Source organism: Pseudopipra pipra, chromosome 5 (assembly GCF_036250125.1).
Source record: "Pseudopipra pipra isolate bDixPip1 chromosome 5, bDixPip1.hap1, whole genome shotgun sequence".
Taxonomy (NCBI): domain Eukaryota; kingdom Metazoa; phylum Chordata; class Aves; order Passeriformes; family Pipridae; genus Pseudopipra; species Pseudopipra pipra.
Genome location: NC_087553.1, coordinates 60,933,500 through 60,959,154, shown reverse-complemented (window position 1 = coordinate 60,959,154; position 25,655 = coordinate 60,933,500). Strand labels below are relative to the sequence as shown.

General features: G+C 43.9%; 1 protein-coding gene and 1 long non-coding RNA gene across 2 annotated transcripts in view; both read left to right on the top strand.

Moving 5' to 3' along the window:
• Positions 1-12,970, top strand: part of LOC135414934 (uncharacterized) — a 33,260-nt gene extending 20,290 nt beyond the window's left edge. The window contains exon 3 of the long non-coding RNA XR_010430911.1: positions 12,534-12,970. This is a non-coding gene — a long non-coding RNA (uncharacterized LOC135414934). The remainder of the gene's footprint in view (positions 1-12,533) is intronic.
• Positions 12,971-13,528: 558 nt separating this feature from the next.
• The window catches only part of SLC2A13 (solute carrier family 2 member 13), a 150,140-nt gene continuing 138,013 nt past the window's right edge, over positions 13,529-25,655 (top strand). Inside the window, exon 1 of the mRNA XM_064656298.1 lies at positions 13,529-14,218. Coding sequence (XP_064512368.1) covers positions 13,666-14,218 — 553 coding nt within the window. The 5' untranslated portion in view covers positions 13,529-13,665. The remainder of the gene's footprint in view (positions 14,219-25,655) is intronic.

The following is a 25,655-nucleotide window of genomic DNA, read 5'->3' as shown; positions in this document are numbered from 1 at the left end:
TCTCAGCACCTAGAATCATCACCCAGAAGATTTCCAGCTGGACATCCAGTGTAATAGAGCATAGAAGCAGGCCCCATCCTAGGGTACCAGTCCCAAACATCTTTGCCTTGAGTAATGAGTGGTGATCCTAGGATCACCACCAGGAAGAGGCTGACACTGGCAGGTTTGATGGCCACAGACAAGGTAATACCTGTGAGGAAAGAACATTGCTCATTTGAGGTCCTCCCCCATTAAAACAAATCAGTGTTCTATTTTAAAAGGTTTATTTTCTTTCACTAGTAACTCTTTTCGTTGAAGATTTCCCATATCCAGGAAGATTCTCTCATCTCCCCTCTTATCCTAGGTCTCAGATACTTTCTTTGATCCGGGTTGATGAACCCTATTACTGAACCAGTTATGAGAATTTAATGACTAAACATGATTGTTTTTGTCCTTTCATATAATTCCCAAATAACTGATGCAGAAATTTCAAATAATAGGCACTGATGCATTAGTACTACAGAAAGTTCCAGTATAATTTGCAGCGCTTCAATGCTTTGCCTCTCTTCCCTGATCATTTTTTTATTAATGAATTTAAGGAATCAGCATGCCTGTAAAAAAAATAATCCTTCTCACACAGCCCATCTTCCTTCCCTTCTACTTCCCTGCTGGGGAATAAGGAAGACAGTTCAGCTAATATGACTGCAAACTCCATTTTCTGTATCTGTTTTTGTCTAAACTATAACCTTTCAGGACAGTATCTGTCTTTTAATACTGCTGTTTGCTCAAAAAACTAGCAGTGTTTTGAGGCTTTGATGGCCCCAAAGCACAATGTAATATACACAACAAGATTATTAAGGAAAATGAAAAATCATTATAATGCTGAAGTAATATTTCCTGTTCAAACAGAACTTGTCAGCACCCTGGTTTGTGTAAAATGTGCTGCTTGGAGGAACAGGGGAAACGGCATTGTCAGAGAGGTCATTTCTGTGTGGACATCAGACAGCCCAGTCTGCAGGGACCAAATTGCATCTGGCTGGGAGGAAGCAGTAGTTGAGGGAAGGCGTTTGTAGTGAGGAGGCTGATCCCTGTAGAGGAGTCAGAGCCCAGTTCGCAGCTGTCTTCATGGAAACAAGCCCATCCTGACTTCATTTCTGCATCCGTAGTGAATGACAATGGTTGCAGAAATCCAAGCTGTCTCAGTCTGAGGAGACTGCAATGTTTGCTAAAGAGGATGAGTTATAAGATAGACCAAACTCCTCTCTCTCAGCAATTGTAAATTCAAAATTAAGGGGGCTTTAATCGAGGAAGTGTGGAAAAAACAGAAGAAATAACAACCCTTTATTAAAAGATATATGTATGTTGGCAAAAGCAGTAACAGAACACAAAAAACCCCTAGACAGTAATCCTAGGAAAAAAAAGGTCTGACTGAATACTTCTCTGTCCTTTAGCACAGTCCTCATCGTGGCCGGCAGGGGGCGCTGTTGGGCTCTGGCGGTCACCACATGGGGAGAGGGGTCCGGGGGGAGCGGTCCTGGACTGTGGGGGAAGCCGAGAAGGAAATGGGGGACCCTTCCCTCAGTGGGAGGAAAAAGGGAAGGGAAGCAGTTCACTCCCATGGGACTCACCGCTGTCCCAGGTGACAGCGTCTCAAAAGTCCTCCCTTCTCTCCCGCGGGCACACAAACTCTCCGATGAAACACAGCAGATGCGGGGAGCGGGACAGCCAGGCAAGTTGAAGCCAGCAGTCCGAGCTGACCAGGATGAAAAGCCAAAAAAAACAGATCCCAGTCCCTCTCCCCGAATGCCTGCACGCAGACCCCCGTCTCCCTCCGAGAGCCAACTCCGCCCTCTGCCCCTCTCCCCTCAGAACACAGCCAGCCCCCCCTCTCTCCCCAGCCTCCCTGATGGTCTATCAGCAAGGAATGCAGTCTGGTGAGCTAATTCCTTTGTAGGGCTAATTACCTCCCTTCTCCCTTCCCTATTCGAAACTCTGTTTCTCTTACAGGGAAACAGGGAAAGAAAAATTCCTCTCTCTCAGATTTATAGCCTATAACACAAGCTTTTCCTGATTTATTGGTCCCCTAACCTCTTCCAGCAGCAAGGAAGGGCTGGAAAGGGCAGGTAGGATGCCCAGAAAAGAGGGATTTGCTGCATGTGCACGGGCCTGGTGGGCTGCCCATCTGCAATGGGCTCTGAACCTTGAACCCACATTAAGGGGTGGTGCAAGAGCGTGTAAGTTGTCACCCACGGATGGCTGCTGGGATAGTTGATCTGCTCCCATATGCTCTGCATTGGCTCCAGGCTAGAAGGTACGTGGGCACTGGGCCAGTCTGTAGCCTCCAGCAATTGCAGCCTTCAGGCATGGGTTGAACTCTCAAGCTGGCAGGGCACTAATAAATGCTTTTCCTGAGGCAAGCTATTTTCTGAGTCGGTTCTGAAGGCTGGTGATGTTTAGAGAAAGATGGTTCCAAGTAGAGGGGAACCCCATCAGTTCCTCTTGTCCCTGCATCATAGAAAGACAGGGCCAGGGTACAACTCCAGAGAGCAAACAGCTGAATTGTGCCTTGCAAAGGGCACAACTCACATGAAGGTTTAGGACAGTTCCTACTGGAAAATCACATGTAGGCCTGGGTGTGGGGATGACGCTTGGAGGCAGGTCTAAAAAACACCTAACTGGACTGCCTCCCCCTGCAAAAATCCTAGTAAAGGTCTGTCCTGTGTTTCAGCAGAAGTTTTTCTTAACAAACACCAGCCTGGAAGCTCTTTGACACACAGCTTCACCATCAGATTACAAACAAATAAACAAATGCTGTTGGGCTTTTACAGAAGTATCCATCTCAACAGCAAGAGGGAGTAAAGGGAGGGACTGTGCCATAAACAGTTGCTTATTTACTCCTTTTTCTTCAAATACCATTGATGTTGGGTATTTTTTGCCTTAAAGGCTGCTGCCTGTGGATTGATTCTCCTGACCTAACCCAACTCATCTGGAATTGGTGTCTAAAACTTAAATTTCCACCTGTTTACTCACATGTCATTTTTTCCCCCAGCTCTCTTTTTTTCCATCTTCAGTACTTTAAAGTTTCCAAAAGCCCACAGGCCTGTTTATTTTTTCAATTCTGACTTTCCCCTATTGTACTTCAATTTTTTTTTTCCTCTCCTGTTTTTAACCTCTTCTGTTTCTTTTTCCTTTTCTTCTCTCTCACTCTTATGTTATCTACCTTAGTGCCATCAATGCAAACTTCTCTAAATGCCAGTTTTGGAGAGCTGAGTGTAAGACAAACAACAATACAATGATGACACTTCCTCATTTGCCATTGGTCCTGAGCAATAACCACCCCATTGCTCACAGAACTGTATTCTTGATAACAGTGGTAGATATATTCACCAAAATGTGTTCCTTGAACAGTTCTTGTTCATTTAGAAATATTCCACCTGTTTACTATTAGGAAAATATAGACCAGTTAATTTCCCACTTATTAGGTGTTTCCCTCTGAAATAGAAGTTATCGTAAGGATTAGCATACAGATGCAGAATTGCAACAAAAATGTAAGTTTAATAGTCTTCAGTGTTGAGAGTAAGCTGTAACAGTTCATTTGGGTACATGTCCGGAAAAAAGACAAGTGCCAGAAACATTCAAACACACAAAATATCTTTATTACATGTTTATTATTGTGTGGCCTTAAAAACAAATGCTACAAACAGCATTTATAACATGATATTAACTAGTAAAAAGGGAGTTTAAAGGGATACCAAAAAGGGATCTTAACACAATGTTATGGATAACTACTAACATGACATTGGTTAGTAAAAAGGGAAATTAAAGGAAAAATACTATGAACAACTTATTTACGTAACAATATTCAATGATAAAAGGGTAATTAAAGGGATATTAAAAAGTTTGTTCTCTCGGTTGCTTCCTATCAATGAACTGTGCTTACCCACACAGACAGGCCAGGGCTGCCAGGATCTGCAGCAGCTGGTCGGTGCCCATGCTTAGCGGGCGTCCCCGCGGAGCAACACAGTCTCGGTGGCAGGATGGGTATCGCTCAGCTCAGCAGTCCCGACACCCCATTTTTATCAGTTCCACATTACACTACGTAGGGCCAGTATGCAGTATAAGGTGATGCCTGAATGGCAGCCAAACACCGCCTGATCATGACCTCATGGCAACAGTCTGCGCATGCCCTACGTGTAGGGCAAGGGGAGAGCGACCCCTGACTACATAATCTTCCTCTCACCATCATCTTTCTCACCCTTATGTATGACCTCTACCATTGTGTTTCAAGGGTAGATGTATCTATCTTACAATGTGTAACAAAACCAAGGAAGAACTCAGCTCTGATAATAGGGGATATCAGGCTGACTTGCTAAAAAGCACAATGGACTTTACAATTAACTTGCGCCATGAAGTTACATTGTACCATACTCTAGCTGGTTTCACATTCTAATATGATTTCTTTCTCATGGCTCTATGCTCCATTGATCATCTAATTCAAAAGTACCCCCCTTACATAAGCACACATATTTCAGAGTAGCCAAACCTTTCACACTTTCTTAATGTGTTTACAGTCTCATGGTCTTGTGAAAAATACCAGTGTCATTGCACAACTCAAGATGCAATCCTTAATGTGTTCTGTTATCTCCCCAAGCTCTTACACTTACATAATTCCCTGTGACCTGTTTGGCTATGTTCCCCTAGGACATATTGAGGATACCTGTACTATTGATTAACAGTAGGTACCTGCCATTTCTGTGTTAGCTGCACACTTAGTGTCACCTACACGTCACTGTCAGACCTAGAAGCTCCACATACCCTAAACTGCATTGCTAATGTCTTAGAGGAGGCTGAATACACCATCCATTTACCTCATAAATTTCATATTAACACATTATACATAAAGTGCATATTGCTTTAGTCTCTACTGACAATACCATATGTTGCTTTCTGTAAGCCAAGACCTCACATTTATGTCTGTATTACATGTGGGGCTACGCCTCTCAGGGACATTGTTTTGTGGAGTAAATGCTTTAGTACAGGCAGCATGCCCAGCTGCCTACATCAAGGTGGGTATTCACACCATCTGCTTTAAGCATGTAAGCAGAAGTGCTGAGGCAGGAGCTACAGCTGCCAACATGGTCAGCAGAGAGGCTCTTTTGCTCTGCTGAATATAGTGCTAGTGAGAGAACTTGTGTGCTGATCCATAAAAGGTAAATGTACAAAATTTTAGATCACTTCAGCTTCTGTTTTGGAGAATGCCAACAGGACCTGACACAAAACCTGGGAATGGCTGTGGATAGATTGCTCCTGGGTCCATTCCCAGCAGGCAGTATGAATGGGCCTGCACCAGTTGTTGTTCTCTGTCTCAGACAGTCCTCCATTGTGGTCCCAGCACTTTTCATGCCACGTGCACTCTTGGTGGTGAACAAACACCACTTGCACAGTGGGCAAAGCTGTCTTTTTATCCAGGGCGCCCCTGTGCTCCCTCAGATAAATGTTCCAGGAATAACAAGGAACAACCTGTTCCCTAGGAGATCACTCAGGCTGACCTACAGTTCCCTCTATCCTTCTTCTTGTCTTTATTTTAAAAATATATGTAACATTAACCTTCTTGCAGTCATCAGGGTCCTCTCCTGCTTGCCATAACTTTCTGTAGATGGTGACAGTGACCTTGCCATGACACTGGCCAGCAATATTGATGCTGTGGAGTGACCACCACCTGACTCTATGGGTTTGAATGCGTGCAAGATGTCTCAGTGCTCCCTAACTGCTGCTCTCCCACTGCCCTTCTCCTCCCAGCCTGTGCTGATATGTGCAAAGGCCAGACAGCATGATTCATATGTGACAGCTAGTACAAAAAAAGCTGCTGATTACTTCAACCTGTTCTGTGTTGTCTTTCCCATCCACTTGTGGACCCATGTTATACCTGTAGGTGTCTTTTTACCTTAGTACCCTTTACATCCCTCACTAATTTTAGTTCCAGCTGGACTATAGCCTCGCTGATTTTACCCCTCAGTGCCTGAGCAGTGCTCTTTGCTCCTGCTCCTGCTTCTGCATATTCCCTGTCCATATTGTAGGTCCTCAAGATGATCCTTGCCTAGCCACACAGGCTGTCAGCTGAAGCTTCCTATGCTCCTGCACAAGGGTATAGTTCATGGATGAGCTCTCAGTAAGTCCTCTTTAAAAACCAATTAGCTCTTCTGGGGCCCTTCATGGCTGCTTCCCACAGGCTATTTCCTGAATAAGTCAGTCTGCTCACCCAGAGTCCCAACTCCATGGCTCACCTTCCTGGCTCTCTGCTGCATCTGTCACCTCATGGATGCTGCAGCCCAAGCAGTGCTCTGTGACCCCTCTCACCCCCACTTCTTCCCTACTTCTCAGCAGAAAGCCAGGCCAGCATTAAGCCATCAGCCATGACTGCCTGCTCTTGCATTTGTATTAGGAAAATATCACCACTCTCAAAATCTCCTGGACTGTCTGCCCAACTCTGTATTGTTCTTCCAGCGCACAAGTGAGTGGCTGAAATCCCCAGTGAGGACTGGGGCTGCAAGTGGGAGGCTTCAGCCCCTGCCTTCTCATAGCCCACAGTCTGTAGCACTCATCTATCACAGCATCCCCCAGGTTGCTCCTTGACCCAGAAACTCTCACCAGGCCTGTCTCCAGTTTGATACTGGGGCACTGCTTTGTCAAGGAGCTTCTCAATGTAAAGTGTGATGCCCCCATGTCTTCACCTGTCCTTCCTAAATACTGTGTATCCATCCATGTGCCAGCTGTGTGCACCACACCACAGAGTCTGTGTGTCCCTGAGGGCAGAGACTCTGCGACTGTGCCTGATGGTGCAGCTGCTCCTCCTGATTGACAAGCACTGTGCATCACGGTACAGGCACCTGAGGGAAGCCTAAGAATGCCTGTCTGTCAAGGCAAGCAATAATGGAATGGCTCAAATCTGCCTTATATAGGCATATAATTTGTAGCTGTAGAGAGAAGCAGTGAAAACAGCCTGGTACCTTGGAAAGCCTCTAGAAAGATATCCTGTGTGTTTAACTCCCAGTCTTTCACCTTTCAGATATATCCAGGGCCATGTGGTAGTTAGTGTCAGATTGTAAGCAGAGTCCTCACTGAACGCATAGAGGCTTTTTAAAAATCAGTGGCATTACTTTGTGATGAATATCAGCTACTGTTCAACACTTCCTACTGACGGCATTAACCTGCCCAAGGGATTAGCACATACTCATATTAACTGCTTTGAAGGGGTAAAAAATCACTATTAATGCAATTTTCATGAGTGTTTAATGTTATATTTAAAATTATTACTGTGGCTGGTGTGATGCTTGTCAGGGAATTGTTGAAATTTCTAGATAGAGTTCCATAAAACATTTCACAGAGGACCTATTTTAAAATGCAGCAGCTTTTAATACCACAGCAGAAGAAAATAGATTAAAAAAACCCTTACATTGGTGGAAATAGGACTTTTGAAGTACAGATAGAAGAAAGAAATAAGCAAGGAGGCAAATAAAAATCACAGCTTACTGCTTCTCCATCCTCTTTCCCAGCCATGGAAAGTGCTAGTTTTCAACTTCCACATGCCAGAATGATGCCTGGCACATATCAGCCAACTTTAGACACTCTCTGCATGTATTTTGCCTTTGCACAGGGAATTCATATGGCCCAATTTCCTTTTCAAAGTTACTTATCCCTCATTTACAGCTCTCTCAGAAAAAATTCACCAAAAAACTTTCGACGGATTCACTGTCTGTTAGATCCAAAGGATATCACCAAATAATGAGTCAGTTACTGAATTCTTCCTGGGCAGTTTCCCATTTCATTTGTAAACTCAGATAAAGCACTTCTGTGCAGTGTCCTGCCCAGGGGCAATACAGTGTCAGGACTGACAGCAAAGCCAGCTTTTAACCTGCTGCTTTCAACACATGGCTTCTACTTCTTGGAACTCTATTTGATGGAAAGATTTTGCACTGATGAAGTAAAATTTTTTAAACTAGTGAATTCATGCTGGGTTAGCCACTACTTTTCTAGGGATGGGGAATAGTTTGCAGTCATATATAAGCCTAAAAGCCTTTCTGATTTATTTTTCAGGTTTATTTCCTTAAATGGTAGACAACTGATGTACTGGTCTTATATAATCCATAGAAGGATTTGGTTTAGAAGTACTGTTAACCTTTCAGGAAAATGGACTCTTATAAATCGGATCTGTTTTGTGAGCAATAGAATTAAAGGGCTTTGGACTGAAACTAATGGGTTTGAATGTAGTTCTCTTCTTCCTGGATATGTCTTCCATGTACACCAGATGCTAGGTGCTCATTGGAAGAGAGCATTACTCTGATCCCAGGAATGACTGAGGGATGGCCTGTTGTTCTTCTGGGCTTACCTGCAGCACTTGAGGAGGTTTCAGTTTGGCAGACAGACAAACAGCTCTGTGTTGGCACATCTTGTTTGAAGATACAGCGTATGAAGAGGGGTGTTTCCCTGGTATCTTGCAGTTAGTGTGCCAAATCCTTGATTTTCATGCTGCCATGTAATAACTAAAGTAAATATAACTTTTACAGGCTAATAATGACTTGATAAGGATTGTAACCCAGCAAATCATCTTTGCAAGTACACAAATGTAAAAAATACTAATTGTACAATAATAAAACTCTGCTTTTCCCCCCCTCTCACCCCACATTTTGCACTGCCACTGGTTTTCAGCAAGTGTTGGGCCCTGATTTTTGAAGCAGTGCATCTAAATAGGCTGCCCGACTCTCATCCCTGGACGCCTGCAGAGGTCAGTGCACAGCTCTCTGTTTAATGGCTGCAGACCTGCTCGGGGCACACTGGATTTAGCAGCACGTTCTCACACATGTTGCTGCTGACTCTACCCAAGACTCTGCTTCAGTCAAATCTCATTAGATCTTCGTTTTGACAGCCAAAGGCAGAAAGGAACTGTTCTCCTGCCAAAAATTGAGTCTCGGCTCTAAAGCATGAAAAAGCTGGAGATCTTAAAAATAGAGAGAAAAATTTAACTTCAAAACCCATGTGTTTTCTGCAATTGCATTTTCAATGGGTCTGAAATGGGCTTGCTGGAATTCAGATATTTAGCATGAGAGAGAGTGCAATTATGCAAAATGTGAGCTCAAATGACTACTTTGGTAAAGTTACCTGAGATTAAAAGAGCCAGTGATGTGACGTCTTAGGCAACCTTAGCTGTACTGTTGCCAGCTCTGCCTGTCAGGCAAGGAATGCATCATCCCACAGCTTGTCAGCTTCTTTTTGCAATCACCACCATGGCACATTCTCCAGTGCTAAGATGGTAACTATTTCTACTTGTTAAGCAATTTATCTCTTAACACTTGACCAGTAGGGTTAAATGCATGATGCTGGTAGGTTCCTTGCTAAAAAATTCTGATGTTACTTTCATTTTGAAAAGATTTTACAGAGGAGGTCAATAGTGATGTCCCAGTTTACAGCTTCACAAAACTGCAGTAGAAAGTAAATAATAGGCTGAAAGTCACGTTGCAGACTAGGACAGCCTGGAATGAAAGTCCCACATAACAGCATCCAATTGAGAAGAAATTATGTATATGAAGGGTGACTTCTGTTGAGGTATTGGACTAGGGTCTAATCAGGATCTGTACATATAAAGGAGAACCCAAAGCAAACACTGGAAGGATTACAAACAACTAAAACTGTATTGAGAGCTCTGAGATAGGTACATTCAGATAAATCAACAACTCTGTCAAGATAGAGAAAATGGATGGAGAAGGGATGTTAAATGGGGACCAGAAAACTATGGAATGTATCTGAAAGTGTCTTCTTTCCAAAGAGACCAAACAATGTTGCAATAGGATGAACTTTGGAACAAAAGGAAGGTTTATGGCAATACATGGCTTATTTAAAATTGTTTCTAAACTCCTATTTTCAGACCCTTTTTTTCTCTTTTAAAAACTAGAGTAGTCCTTATAGTCCCAACCTTATATTACCAACACATATATGAAAAATCAACAAACTGGTGTGATCAAGGGTCAGGGTTTGTTTCTTCTCAGCAGAAAGAATATGTTTTGTATAAAGTGGTACCCCACCATATTCTTTGGCACACTGACAATGTCTAATTCTGTGTAGAGAAAAGGTTTCTGAACCTTGAGACCTGCAAGCAAACTTGAAAGAAAAGGTTCTGTCACTACTATCACTACTTTTTCAAAGTTTCAGACATCATATAAGCTTCTGTTATAAACTGCATTTGCTGATCTGTTTTTGCATATTCAGCTAGGCAATTTCCCTCAGCCCAGCACAGTGGTATTTCTCAACTCACACAGCAACTCTGTTTGTGGCAAAATAATTGACTATCAGAGCAGGCTGCTTAACAGAGTTTAAGGCATTATAACAGTAACAAAAAAAACTATTTTAGACCCTAAAAACACAAGAGGTTGCACACTGTATTGCTAAAACCCACATGAGGCTAAAGCCACAGCACTCACTGGGATGGGAAAAATTCTTGGTTTGGAGATCTGCTCCTTGTATTGCTCTTTTTTTTTTTTTTTGGTGCAGCCACAGTTTTATGTGAAGAATATAACCACCAGTGTCAGGGCTGGACCTTCTTTTGCCACAGAGTCACATCCTTTTCTTCTTCGGTGTCTGTCTAGCCCCATGGCGCCTACATTCTTGTCTGCATCGCAACACAATTTCCTTTAAAAATCCATCTTTTCCCCATTTAACCTACAGTCTTCTTGAGAGGTGAAAGATTTCAATCCTCCTGGGCCGAACCAAATCTGTGAATGTGGCCTCCCACTTGCTGGGTGAGGCTATCAACCATCAGGCTATCACACAACAGACCTACAGCATCTCTCTGTGCCTCTTGGCTGGTTTGAAGTCCCCAGGAGATTTCGGCACTCATCCACCCGCTTCTGAGTGCCAACAAAGAGACAGGAGCTTACTCCTAGCAATTCAGGTCTGGCAGAGTTCTGGGCACATGTACAAAGTCTCAGTAGTTTCCTGGAAGACATTTTCTGATGTATGCCATGTATCAACAACATAAAACCAGTAAAACCCTGTAATTATTCCTGCTCTCTGTGAAACACAAAAAATTGAGTTTCTTAAAGGTGGACTAGCTCTTTGATCTAGTTCACAATATTACCTGAAAAACAACTATGCAAACTCACCTTAAAGGAGAGAATGAGGCAGTGCTGTGAATCTAAACAGTGTTTCAATTAAACATTTAATCTCTTGAAAGCATAACATCATGCCTAAGATCCACCTAAATCCTTCTTTGGATTTGACTCCCCATCTTAGATTACTAATCATACCTACTGCATTTTGCATTACTGTGAAATTGTTTACAAGTCAGCTCTTATCATGAAATCCAGTACTACAGAAAAATTATCACAATAATGAAAATCTACAAACCAAACAAATCCTCTCTTTTCCTCATGAAGTCAGTCTTCAGTGTAGTGCATCCCAGAGCGAACTTTTTGTTGCATTTCTTCACAGAATCCTTTTAAGAGGTAAGCTTGACAGCCTGATCTGATAAGAAATTATGTCTGTTTGTGATTGTGTTGGGCCAGCAATGGAAAAAATAAAAGCTTTTTGTTAGCTCTCTTGAGTCTCTATTAACTGCAACACACAGAATGCCTCCAGCTTCTGAGGTGACTGTTAAAAAGACAAGTTGTTTTTGTGACAGCCAGCTGTTGTGACAATATTCTGTGAAAGCATTCCTTCTAGCTGGCTAGGGATTTGGTGTGAACGCTTTCTGTGTAATGCACTGTGTCCTGCATTTTTATTTGGGGCTTACATAAAAAAACTACTGAATGTGGTGCTTGTGCTGGAGACTTCTGGAAGATTACAGCTTTTCTCCTGATGGTGCTGTAGAAATGTAAGCCAGTGTGCTTGTGGAGAACTGCCAGACCTCAGGGGACAGTTCCATGTAGGACAACATAACTTCATTCCTGATGCTACAACCTGGAACAGCTTCTTGCTCTAATGTTGGGTTGGCCCCTAATGGTCTTTGCCAGAATAAGGAATGCCCTGTGCCATATTATCCAAACCTTGATTAAAAATAACTGAATGTTAATGCACTTAATTTTGACCTAGTTCAGGCTTCTCACATGCTCAAACATGGAAGCTAACCTATTGTATTTAGAAATGCACTGCCACATCTGTCTCTAACTGGATTAACTACATTGTAAGTCATTTCAGTAACTACAGCTCACTATATTATTGAGTTGGTATTAACTGGACCACAGTATTAGCATGTCACAGCTTGCTTTGAGGAAGAGGCAAACCACCAAAGAGGCTGTGTGCAGCTGGCCATGTTGGACTTTGCTCCCTCATCTAATTTTTAAATTCACATGGCTATGACTAGTACTGCTCACAAGGTGTGGGCTGGCAATAACTGATCCAATTAATCACCAAAATTCTCCAGCTACTGGCTGGCCTTATTATGAGGATCTTTACAGAAGACAGTCAAGTCAGAAGAAAAATCCTGTTTAATGGCATATATGTACCATTATATACACAGTGAAACACAAATGATAATATTGTGCTGTGTCTGCTTTTTCCACAAGGTCTGTATCGCACCTGGAGGCCCTTCCGTGTGCACAGATGGCACAGACTGCCCGGGTCCCTGCAGAGCCGGGCACCTCTCCCCACTGACAGCATCCCCACGGCTCAGCATCCTGGTGAAAATCCCAAATATGTTTGAAAATGGAATTACCAAAACGTGGTGTTCTACGTCAAGCATAAACAGGAGAAAAAGCTCCAAGCTCTGCTCCTGTATGGTAACAAAACCGTTCCTTTCTGAACAACTGCTGGAAATTTCCCCTTCTTTTTTTTTTTTTTTTTTTTTTTTTTTTTTTGTTGTCACAGAATTGATAGGGTTGGAACGGACCTCTGGAGATCATCTAGTCCAACCCCTGCCAAGGTAGGGTCACCGAGACCAGGTTACACAGCAACGCGTCCAGGTGGGTTTTGAATATCTACAGAGAGGGAGTCAATGGGGAAATGTCACCCAGCACTTCAGAAAATTGCAAACGCGGACGTTGAACGCTGTCTCCGCTCAAACCGACCCAGTTAGTAAGTTAACTGCGATCTTTACGTGCGCTAAGCACCTGGACAGCGCTTACCGGGCAGCGCCGGGACGGCGCGGAGGGCGGCCCCTTCCACTGGGCACAGGCGGGAGCTGCCAGCAGGAGCATCCCTGCCCCAGTGTGAGGGACCGGCCCCCGGGCTTGCCTGGCGCCCACCCGCCCAGCACTTCCTCGCTTCCCTCCTTCCTCCCTTCCCCGCGTCCCGCCCCGCCGGCCCCGCCGCCCGTCCGCACCCCCGCCAGTGCGCGCGGCGGGGCGCTCGGTGCGCACGCGCTCTGGCCGCGCCTGCCCCGTTCCGCGCACCGAGCGGAGCGGGGGGGCCGGGCCCGCCCCCTGCGCCCGCCGGGCCGCGCTCGCCGCTGTCCCCGCCCGCCTCCGCCTCCAGCTCCGCCCGGGCGCTGGGAGCGGCGGCAACTTCCCCTCAAGTCCGCCCGGCGGCGGGGGGATGATGCGACCCGTCTGAGCGCGGCCCGAGAGGGGCGGGCGCGCCGAGGACAGGCAGCGCCGGCAGCAGCGGCAGCCCCGCCGCCGTGGTCAGAGCAGCCCGGCAGCCGCCCGCCTCAGCCCCCTGCCCTCCCCCGGCCGGGGCGGGAGCCGCCGCGGCCGTCCCATGTCCCGCAAGGCCAGCGACAATGTGGAGTACACGCTGCGGAGCCTGAGCAACCTGATGGGCGAGAAGCGGCGGCGGCAGGCGGACGGGTCCGCCGGCTCGGGCGCGGCGGCGGCGGCGGGCGAGCGGAGCCTCATCGCCGCCGAGTCCTGCTCCAGCCTCAACAGCGCGGCGTCGGGCGGCGAGCTGGAGCGGGCGGCGCGGCGGCAGTTCCAGCAGGACGAGACCCCCGGCTTCGTCTACGTGGTGTCGGTCTTCTCCGCCCTGGGGGGCTTCCTCTTCGGCTACGACACCGGCGTGGTGTCGGGGGCGCTGCTCCTCCTCAAGAGGGAGCTCAACCTGGACGCGCTGTGGCAGGAGCTGCTCGTCTCCGGCACGGTGGGCGCCGCCGCCCTGTCCGCCCTGGCCGGTGGCGTTCTGAACGGGCTGTGCGGCCGCCGGCCCTGCATCCTGCTGGCCAGCGGCCTCTTCACGGCGGGGGCCGGCGTGCTGGCTGCCGCCCGCGACAAGGAGACGCTGCTGGCGGGACGCGTGGTGGTGGGGCTGGGCATCGGTGAGTGCCGCGCCGCCCCGCCGGGCTCCCTCCCCGGGGGGACCCGGCTCCTGCCCCGCCGGAGGCAGAGCTCCCCCGGGACAGGTTTAACCGAGGCAGAAATCCACTCTTGCTTTGGGGCACCCCGCGGGCAGAAGGCGAAGTGGCCCCTGGGGTGTGCGGGGCGAGGGGGCTGGCGAGGGGAGCGCTTGGCTGAGCCAGGTCCGGAGCGGGGTCCGGTGGCGATCGCGGCGAGGTGTGCAAGAAGGCGGTGTGCGTGTGCTTGCCCTACTCGATTTTACTTACAGGTGGTGTAGTCCTGACCCTCTTTTGGGAGAGTTGTCCCATTTCTGTACGAGGAGAAGGGTCTCGCATCCTTTCTGCAATTTCATCTTTCTGGTGGTCTGTCAGTGTCAACAGCGCACACCGCAGGCTTTGCATTTGAGGGGGTTCTGGGAAGTTAGGGGCGACGAGGAGATCACGCCTATCTTTCCGAACTGTAAAGACCTCCCTTCGGATTCCCTGGTCAGCTTTGCTTGGGCACTTGGGCGCTAAAGGAATGCTTCTGGGACAAAATGAGGTAGTAATCTCTCTGGTCTAAATGAGATGACGCTTGCTTTGGAAGGCTTTGGATTTCATTAATGGCATCCTGAACGTGAATTGCTGCTCTTTGATTGCCTTCCTATATGCATTGCATAACTTGCAAAAGCCATAGGTTCGGGTAAAACTTTATAGTTGTTCCAAAGAACCTGGAGTGACGGCTGTTTCCTCTAACACATGAGGTTGGTTTCTGTGCCAGCTATGTCCTAAATATCCTCCAAATTTTGGTTACTCTTCAGCTTCAGCTGCCATCCTGTCAGGCAGTAATCTGAATTATACTTGTCATCAAAGATGGGCTGTTTGAGGTTAATCAGAATCCTGGGACTATAGCAGGTATTAAAAAAAAGGGAGGAAGAGAGAAGTGAATCTTTCTTATTGTGATCTTGCAACCCTTTCTATGTAAAAGCATGAGGACAAACTGAGAATTAAGACTTTTTTCCCCTCTAGTTAGCAAAGTTCTGTTTCTTAGCCATTGAATAAATATTTGAATCCTCTGACTTGTTATAGACACACTTGCTGTGATGCGATTCATGGTTTTATTAAGGAAAAAAGTTAGTGAGTCATAATGAGGGCTGTCAGAAATAAATTGACTCCGTCTGCGAAAGGGCTCATGCTGGTTTTCCTGTACAGTAGGGGACATCTTCAGGTTGCAGTTTACTTATCCCAAGTTGGGTGAGTTTTCTCATTTTTTAAATGCTACCTCTGTATTATTTTTGTTTAATCAAGACTTTGGACTGCAGAATATTGATGACATTTGTTATAAAGTTCAGTAGACAAGAATACTGAATTTCACTATGAAGTGGCATAACAGGAATTTTGATGGCAATATGTAGTGCATATATTTAGTGGTAGATAGTAAAAATATCAAATTTGACATCTTTTTGTGTTTGTAAAGCTTCTCATGTTCTTTGACAATAACTAGTTACATTGACAACTTCAAGGGGGGGCAGAGAAAGGAAAGGGGTGGATGGTTTTCTTGACTCCCCTGTATGTGTGTCTTGTAGAGACATACACAGACATGTTGGAATTGTTTTACAGTGGTGCAAATAAATGACACTGGTATTGTTGGAGAGATACGAGACTTGGGGCTTAATATAGTTAATATATAAATCACAGAAATGGAAATTGGGAGATAAGGGTTGTTCTTTTGTGCAGCTGTAGATCTCTTGTGTGGTCTGGGGAGAGCAGTCTCTCTTTGGCCTCTGTCCACATCAGGGACAGAGGTGGTGGTTCTGTTGGGGCTCTGGAGAGCTGAAGAACTGAGATATTTTCTGAGGACTTTGGAGCACAGAGACACTGTGTGCCTTTGTGATGTTTTCTCCTTTTTTTTTAATCAAAGATTGCTCTTCTTTATATGATGGAACATATGACCAGAAACAGAGCTTTGCCTCGAATTGCTGTAGTGAAGCATCACAAGAGACTCTAGGAATTGCAGAGTCCAATGCTAACACAGTTTATTTTACAGAAGAAAAAACCTATAGTGGTTCAAAGCTGTTCTCATATAGCAAACTGCAACAATCTCTACATTGAATTCCCCACTAGAGGGAGCCTGGATAATTTCATGAAGGCATTAGAAATTGGAACTTTTTCTTTCATATCTTGGAGGCTTCTGACTGTCATTTTACTGCCCACAGTGTCCCAGAACTTCCTAATGTTGATGTAAAGAAGTCTGCTTAGTAACATGACATTTCAGTGATAGTGTGAACTGCTAAAATGTGAGGGTGCAGTGGTGTGGTGTTATGAATGCTTTCCTACCTGAAAACCAGTAAAAACTTCTTGACTGTGTATAATTTTATACATTTTTGAAGTCTCTTTCCTGTAGCTCTCTGCAAATTGCCTATCAAGAGATCCACTCCAGAAATATGTGTTTGCTTACATTTAATAAATGAATTACTCTGTTATGGGCAGTACTGTGGTGCTGTAAAAGCAGATGTGGTGGTTACCTATGGGACTTCCCTCTGCCCTTGCTGGTACAGGGTGGATCTGTGTTGATTTTGTCCATTTGAGAAAAGGGCCATTTTTCTTGTGACTGTGATTTATAAAGGCCTACAGTTAAATTTTCAAGGATGAAAACCACAGGATATATCGTGAAATGAGGAACATCTCTCATTTGTCTGTCTTGTCCATTTCTTACAGTTTTCTGTAGAGATGTTTTGAGATGAAAAACTGTCCTTTTCAGCAATTATAGAAAGAGATGTTTCTGGAAAATAAAGACCTTCTCTCAAGGACAACCCCAAATCCTCTTTTATTGCAAATGCTGAATATATTTTTATGGTGGAAACAGATATGTTCCCCTTCTCTCCCACCTTCCCTTGTGTAAATACAAAATATAGGCAATGCATAACAAGGGAAAACGTGTTCAGCATGTGCTTAGAATATCCTTAGATCTTTTCAGGTCTGAATTTCTGAATTCATGACAATTCCAGGCTAAAGGGCTTAAGGGCAAGGTTATAGCCATTATTCCCTCCTGCCTACCCCTTCCTGAGGGTGTCCCTGACTCTTTTTGACTGAACCAGATGTCAGGAATGCAGCATTTGGACAGGTATTCATTGCAGCACGCGTGAGCAAAATTCAGACATGAGAAATTGAATTGCATGTGCTCGGTAGCACTTTGTATGAGCTTAGCTAGGAAAAAAATGTCATTGGACCTTCTGCATCTGATAATGCTGAAGGCCTCAGCCTGTTGCTGCAGGGTGCCCAACCACACTTGGTACAGGATTGAGGGTCAGCATAGTTTTGCCCTGTGTTGGCTGCTGTAGTTTGTGTGCTTGACAGGAAAGCCACGTCCTTCACTTGGCTCATCTTCGGTCTGAGGCCTTTTGGCCTGAGGTCAGGCCAGAACTGAAAGACATGAACCATCATTAGCTGGATGATTAGATTCTCCTGTCTTGTTTGGCATGCAGAATAAATGGTGCTCAATTAATGATCAGCTTTTCAGTGTTTTGTTTTCTTGCTCAGTGTATGGCTTAGGCATTGCTTAATGGACATGCTACCCAAGCATAGTTACTTAGGACTACAGTATGTGCATGTTACTGGGTCTGCAGTGCAAAAGGGACCTGCCTGGTTAGGTGCCTTATCTTCTTCTTGACCCCTGTCTTTGGTATGTCTTCACAATGTGAGCCTCCTGCTCAGTGCTTGCTTTGTGCTTAAAGTGTCTGTAGGTTTTGGTGGTTTTTTTTAAAGGCTGTATTTGAATGTGACATATGTAGTGTTCCTGGTAGCATCTTTTTAGTACATATGTAGGTCATTTTCTGAGCAGAGAAAACAAGATTGTACGCAGAATTAGACAGGAGTGAAAAGCGCTGGCATATGGTTCAGGGCTCCCCTGGTGGGACTGCCTTCTACTGACAGTAAGGTTCAATAGCAAATACAACAATAACCAAATTTAACCAAAGGACTTGGATCATATAATACCAGCTCCGTATTATGTTTCCAGTGTTAAAATAAAGGTCCACCACATCAGCTGGACTACCAGATGCACTGTGAAAATATTGGAAAGTAATTGGTATGACCTGTTGCCTGTGAAAGATGAGGATATGTGTGCTGGGTTTTATTAATTTTTTGTACACTACTGAGCTTTTTCAGGTGATACATATTTTTATCTTGGAAAAACAGATTAATCTTCTCATTCCCCTTACCTAACTCCCCATGGGAAGCTCTAAAGCTTCAATCTGTTTTCATAACTGAGTGTCCATCAGGTTTTTTCAAAGGAGTTTACAGCTCAGTACATTTTAGAGTCACCCTCAGCCGCCAAATGTGCTGGGCTGCTTCTGACAGATGCTTGTAATTTTCAGTCCAGAGTTTCATAGGCTATTTTTTGTGCTGGAGACAGTGGTTTGTTAATATAAGCTGGCAGTAGGGATGGAGGGGAATGGAGAGACAAATTGCTGGGTTGTTGGAATCAGCTCTTTTACTGTCTCTGCCCAGAGGTGCTCACCCAACTTTCCAAGGTCTAAAGCTACTGACGTTACTGTGTGTGTACAGGATTGAATCTCTGTATCTTAAGAGCTTAATCTGTTCTTGTGCAAAAGCATATGGAAGGATACATTAGCTTCTGACTGGAGCTGTGATCTTGCAGGGTACCATGATTAATTTAAAATGAAAAACTGTATCTTTTGAAGTCTCCTCTAGTTTTGTGTGCGTTGGACAAGATACGTGGTGCTATGCTCAGTTTGCTGTCATGTTGACAAGCACTAATTTCTTTATTGTTATTTATAAATCTTAATTAATAAAACTTGAAATTGTTTTTCTAAATGATGTCTCTAAAACATGGGAATTTTGTGAAAAAGTTTTCCCTGTACTTGGCCAAACCGTTCTATCAAAATGTAGTTCCTGTTGTATTTTAAGTATTTTTGTTTATTTTGGAAAAAATAAAAAGCATCCATTTCATATGTGACATAAAAATGAAATTTTTATGACCTCCTTACTCCTGCTAAAAAGGCAACTTGAAGGAAACTTGCAGTGTTAAACACAAGTGTTTCCTTACCTAGCTTGAAAAATTCATGTGGACACCGTATGTGGGCTTATTTTCAAACAAGGGACCAGTGGCATCCACTTACCATGATGCTGAAGATAGCAAATCATTCACCTGGGACTCTTAGGCTTTCTGATGTGAAGCTTGGGAAGAGCCTGGGTCTGCACTGAAGCTGCTGAAAGCCTGAAAACAGTGACTGCTGGAAATTAGGGGAGCAGAGAAACCTTTGTTTTCTTTTTGCAATGATTATGCCTGTGAACAAGTATCAAGAGAAGCAGCTGTTAATTATAGTATAAAATATGGTAACAGGGCTTTGGATGAGTGTGTAGCCATTTCACTACTTCAGCTAAACTCTCTTTCTGTAGTTCTTACGATGCACCTTGAATTCAAACTCTTCTAAAATACGTTTTGCATATGCTAATTGTAGAAATGAAGGGTTAAAAACACATTCCTGTTCTTTCAATTTCTGATCTTCCTCTGTTTTGTTGGCAGATTTAGACTGGTTTTATGAAGGTTTTATTCAAAATGCCTGTTCTGAAGGGGAATTTTTTGTCCTTGGTTTCTCATTTTGACTGTTTATATACCAAGTTGAGTTTCTTGGCTCAGACAGTCTGTCCATCCTTCCTTCAGAAATCCCTTACAGACGTGCTGCTGGTGTGGATGAAATTCCACATGGTGACCTTGGAGCTCCCCACAGATCTATCTGGGTGTGGATAGGCCACAACATGCTTTCAGCCATGGTGTTAGCCAATGTGTTCCCACTCCTGCCTTGGGTTGATCTCTTATTGGACTGAATAGCAAGGGTGCCTGCCTTTCTGCAACTGGAGACAGACTTCTTTCTCATGTTCCTCCCCTTCAAACAGCACATTCTTTTTTGACATCCCTGTGTGTGCCCTGGTGGTTGCTCCTGGGTTGACTTTCATTGAAGTTCTGCTGTCTCTTTGTGTGGCCATGTGTTAGTGAGCTCAGACACAAGTAGTTGTGTGGATTACAAAAAAAGGAAAAAAAAAGGTGTATGTTTATTGATATGTTCAGCTTTTTACTGTAGGCTTTTCCTTTAGTTGTCCTTCAGGGGTCTTTCCCGCCATCCCCTGGAGATGGGTCTTTCAGTTGTGTTTATTCAGGATATGTCAACCCAGCTTCTCTACTTGAACTTTTCTTCCCCTCTCCTTTATCTTTCCACTGTAGTTCAGCAAGGGAGCAGCTCTCTGGAGGAGGTTTGTCTTCTGTGGCTAATCTGAAAGTCTCCTTGGTCCTCATAGAGCTGATGTTTTCCAGGAGCACCTGGCACCGACCTTGGGGCTCATTCTTTGTGAGTGTTTTACAGCAATAAGCAAATTCTACTTCTGGTCCTGAGTGACAGGACTATTTCAAGGCAAAAAAAAATTTCCAGGCAGTGTGGAGAACCCCAGTGATAGCTGATGCTTTTAGCACATGGGCTGACAGGCTGAACAGTCTTAAGGGAGAATTGGGATCTCTCTGGGAGGCAATTGTTTCAGGCCTCAATTCTGGTCTCTTTTCAACACTGTGTATTTGGGGAGGTCTGAATTTTCACAAGCCTCATGCCAACTGGTAGCATTGAGGAGCTCTCTAACCTAATGAACAGTCAGCCAAGGACATGCTCAGTTGTCTTGAGGCAGGAGTGATGTGGTTGTCAATCTCCACAGACAACAGACACAGTAATAGGAGATGCCAGAAATGGAGGACCTGCTGTGTAAACAAAAATGTATATCTAAAAGTAGAGTCACCTGGCATTGCACGTATTTTCATAGTCTAGACAAAATTAAATAGCTTTAGAAATCTGTACCTTAAGTGGGAACCCTATGGCAAGAGTTTTCAAGCCTTTTCCCAGAAGTGGGAGTTTCTGCAGGCTGACCTGCAGAAACAAGAAGTAACAATCCTTTTGTTTCCCTTTTCGTTTGTTCAGGAGCCTCATGTATGTGGTTTTCTCCACTGTTGTTTCTCTTGCAAGGGAAGTAAAACCAGTAATTGTGATTTTAATGTGTCTATGGACATAATCACTTTGGAAAAAGATTGTTTTCTGACAGCTGGAAATATTAGGTATGTCTTTGTGTTTAGCTACAGCTCTTCTACTGTGGTATCATACTCTGGAAATACAGGGGAATATATTCCAAGTCGGAAGAGCAGAAGGGCCTGCCTGGGGTTACACATGTTGTATTGCCCATGCTGTGAGGTGTGTGGCCTTGTAAATAGGGAACATGTTGTGGTGAGCACTGCTCTGAGAAACATTTACTGAAGTGATTGCTGGCATGTGCCAATGGAAAAAGGTTTTTAATTTTTGGTTGTTCATAAGAAGTTCTTTTCTGTTCCTTCACTTAAATATTTGTTCTGTGCAAGAACAGCATAGAAACCCTACAAAGCCTTGAACAAGCTACCTTGCTTGGTAACCTCTGATTGTTTTCTAGGTATGTTTTTGTAGTTTTAGCACTCCTACTCTTAGTTCACCAAATAAGGACTTTGAACTTAGGCCTAATTGAAGGCACCAATAATTTGAATTTTAAATCCATCTTGAACTGATTGCATCCCTAATGAATAGGTGGATGTAGGATTTTTGAGTTGAGTTGACTGTTGGCTCTTTTTGTGTTCTCCAACCTGTTGGTTGTTCCTGTCCGACCGTCTTTTTTCCTTCAAGTTGACGGTCATAAAAACATGAAGGTGACCTTAGCAAGTGTCATTAAATGACTTAATGTTGTTAGGGCTGATACATTGCTGTCAGAGCAGTGCCATCATTCATAAGCCATCAATCACATTTATTGTAATAGAAAAAAAAGTTAGATATTGGTAGTATTTGAAAACTATAGCAATAATCTTGATTCATGCCCTTCTCTGAACTGCCTTCTACAGTTCAGTCAGGTCTTGCTTTGGCATCTGTCCGACTTCTGAGGGCAAGAGATGAACAGATCTACAAGTGTTCCTCCTTTTCCCTGGTGCAGTACCAGAGCAGAACTGCTGGGCCCAGAGGATGAAGAAGGGAAAAGGAGCGCCAGTGCCATCCTGTTCTCGTGCCTTGTGGTGCATTTTAGCCTCCAGCTGGTGGAAATGGGCTGCTCCTGTTCCCATCCCTCTGATTTCCTCCCCAAAATTATCATTAATTCTTGTCCAAAACATGTAATGGTACTACAGTAGTTGGTAGTTATCTGTGATTCTGTGGGGTTTTTAACCAGTATTGTGAAAATTCAAGCAGTGTGGCCCACTAGTTTTTTACAGCTTTAATCCTGGAGGAACTTGCAGTACTTAACCTGGAGAAAATAAATTTGTTGATTTACTCTCTCATCAGCTGCACATTCAGAAATGGATGGGCAGTCAGGATTCAGTAATTTTTTTAAGGAAGAGTTAGATGATCCTGATACTGAAGACAATTAACTTCTGAGCCTGTTGCAATTTTTTCTTCTGCTGTTGTAGCATAGGCTTCACATTCCACCATTCAATTGCAAAAATTATCAGGAATTATGGAAGGAACAGAAAACTACTATTTTAAAGATGCCTATAGAAAGTTGGAAGCAAAGGCTGTGTATTGAAGCTAATAAATATACTTAATAAAGTAGTTATTCCTGAGATTTTGATAGGAAAAATGGTAGATAACCAAATATATTGTGATGAAAGCCATGACAATGAGACCAAAGCAACTTCAGAAACCTAGAAAGATAACAGAAGCACAGAGCCTACATGAGGTGTTGAAGACAGGGAATGTTTTTTCTACCTGTTTGAACATCTAACTGGGAACGGTGAGAGCTGGGAGCCTAAGTTCTGGTATAGCTAATGGAGGATGGTGTACCAGAATCCCAAAGTCAGATAACTTGAGTCAATGCTAGTACTCCTTTGGAATCTTTTTGTCCAGTGTGTGATAGTAGGAAAGAAATTCTGCTTCTTATGGCATTTTTTGCTGTTCCTAGTTGTATGAGGACTTACTCTGCCTAACTGTTATTTTGAACTTACTTTTCTATTTGTAGCTGCCCACATAGGAGGTTTTATTTAACCCGTAGATTAAGGGAATACATAATCCATATATTAAGGAGATAAAATCGTAGGGACTCGCCATTTAGTACTTGCTCTCTAATTTGGTTAATTTTTTTTTTTAGGGTTGTTGGTTGTAGCTGTGATGGATCATGTAGAGTCTAAAATCTGAGGAAGGCAGTGTGGTAATGAATGAGCTAGAGCACAGTGAGCATGGAGGAAGTACTGGTTAAGTCCAAGGCTGTGTGTACTTTAAGCATGCAGTTTGGCAAATATTGGCATATAAGTGACCTTTTTTGTTTATTCACAGGTCCTTGGTTATTGGACTGTTGAGGTCAGTAGTAGCTATGGCAGCACAGGAATGGGGAATCTGCCTGAGGGGAAAAGGTAAGTCTGGTTTTATTCACTATGGAGTTCAGCTAAGTCTTTTGCCTCATAGATTCCCCGCTCCTGCATTAATCATAAGCACTGCTGACCTCACCAGTCCAATTCACATTGGAACAGCTTGGTACGAATGGAAATCCAAAGCCACCTGTGCAATTTCAGGATCTTGAAGATAGAGGTGGAAAAGTTGAAATGTTGTACATAGGCATTGATGGCGTCTTAGCCTAGGAATTCAATCACTATGATAATATTTTGAGTTAATAAGTTGGGTCTGGTTTTGTGCTGTATGTAGTTCTTGGGTAAGAGGAATAATAAAGTACAGATCCTTCCTCTTGTAATGATTGACTGGCATGTTCCTGGAAAAAATCATTGGTGCATGCAGCAGAAATGTGGGCACACATTGAGTAGACCATTACACAAATAATGACAACTCTTTTAGTGAGTGGGAATGCACTAAATTCTTTTCTAAAATTCTTTACTAAGTTTTTTGATAGCTTGGACGAGGAGATACTGTTTATAAAATAGTACCTATTGGGGCTGGGCAAAATAGTTGTTTGTACCTATGCTCTATGTATGCTCTATGTGATTTCCCTGTGCATCTTACTGTCCTGCAGGTTCAGGGCTTCCCTTCAGCTCCTGACCCCTCTCTGCACATTTACTAGCTAGGTGAAACAAAATATTATCTTTTGAAAAAGGCATATTTTTTACGTCACCCTCTGTTATTTTACTTTCCTTTGCGTCTGCTGGTGGTGACTTTAAAGTAAGAAGAGATACTGTTTGTGTTTTGGCTTTGAATCTGCCTACTCTGTCCCCACCTACTCCTTCCCTTCATTCAAGAGCTGTCTGTTGTATCAGTCTGCAGAGCCTCTCCCTGATTCAAAGTTAATTGCTTTGCCTGACACCTAAGTACTATCTGGGCTATTAATCATTATCCTTTTAGATGTGGAGTGTTCTTTTGCACAGAAGGAAACAGTGCTCTGATCTTGTAACCCAGGAGTGTTCAGATAGCTTTTCCTCATAGCTCAAGACCAATAGGGTTGTTCTCCTCTGTAATACCAGTTGGATCTTCAGCAAGATCTGAGCCTGCTGTTTAGAATAGCTGCATTTAATCTATTCAGAAGTTAATTCTCAATAATTCACCCTTTAGTGGAAAACTTCTGAGGGACTGCGTGCGTGTTTTCTGGTGTTCCTTACCTAGAATCTTAACCTGTTTCTGGCTGACTTAATAGAGCCTCTGCCCCTGGTCACATGCTCCCTTATATCTTTGATCCCTGAGTATGGATCTGTGTGTGTGACTTTTAGATGAGTAGCTGAGGCATAAATCCCTCTGGCAGCTTGCTGGTTGGATGTTGGCCTGCCTGTTAGCCTGCTGTCTCAAGCTTTGGTAATTCATTCTGCTTTTCTTCCTAGAGACTCTTTCCAGGATACATGAAGTGAAACTGTGCTTGTTAAGTGTGATGAGGACTTCTTGTGAACTACTTTGCTACAGTCAGACTAGTCAGTTTTTCATTTTATCTAACTGCAATGGCTTATTATCCTCAAGTTTCCCCTACAAGAGAAGCTCATTTGGACTGTGTTGTAGGAAGACTACAGTTCTTGCACTGGTGCATAGGAGGAGGAACTGGAAATGTGTGTGCTAAAGTAGCACTACTTGAACCTCAGTAACTCATCTGCCGTACTTGTCTTTCCTGACCCATGTTGGTGAGAAGGAATGTCTGATCCAGGCCTTCTAGACAACCACACTGGGGAGTAGGAATGCAAACATCTGGAGAAGTCTGTGTATGTGTGCATGCACAGGAAGAATTGAATAGTGAAATAAAATTATGTTGGTGGATATTTTAATTAGGAGTTGACTGTATTTTTGTGGTGAGAAAAAATGAGATTGAAGGTGGATGTGCAAGAGGGTACTGTGAACCAGTTGTGCAGATTTTCAGGATTAGGGTGTTTGGAACAGATTCCACAGCTGTGCTCTGGAGGACAGCAGAAGGTATGAAGAACTTCACTGAGGTATGGGGCCGTTCTTTC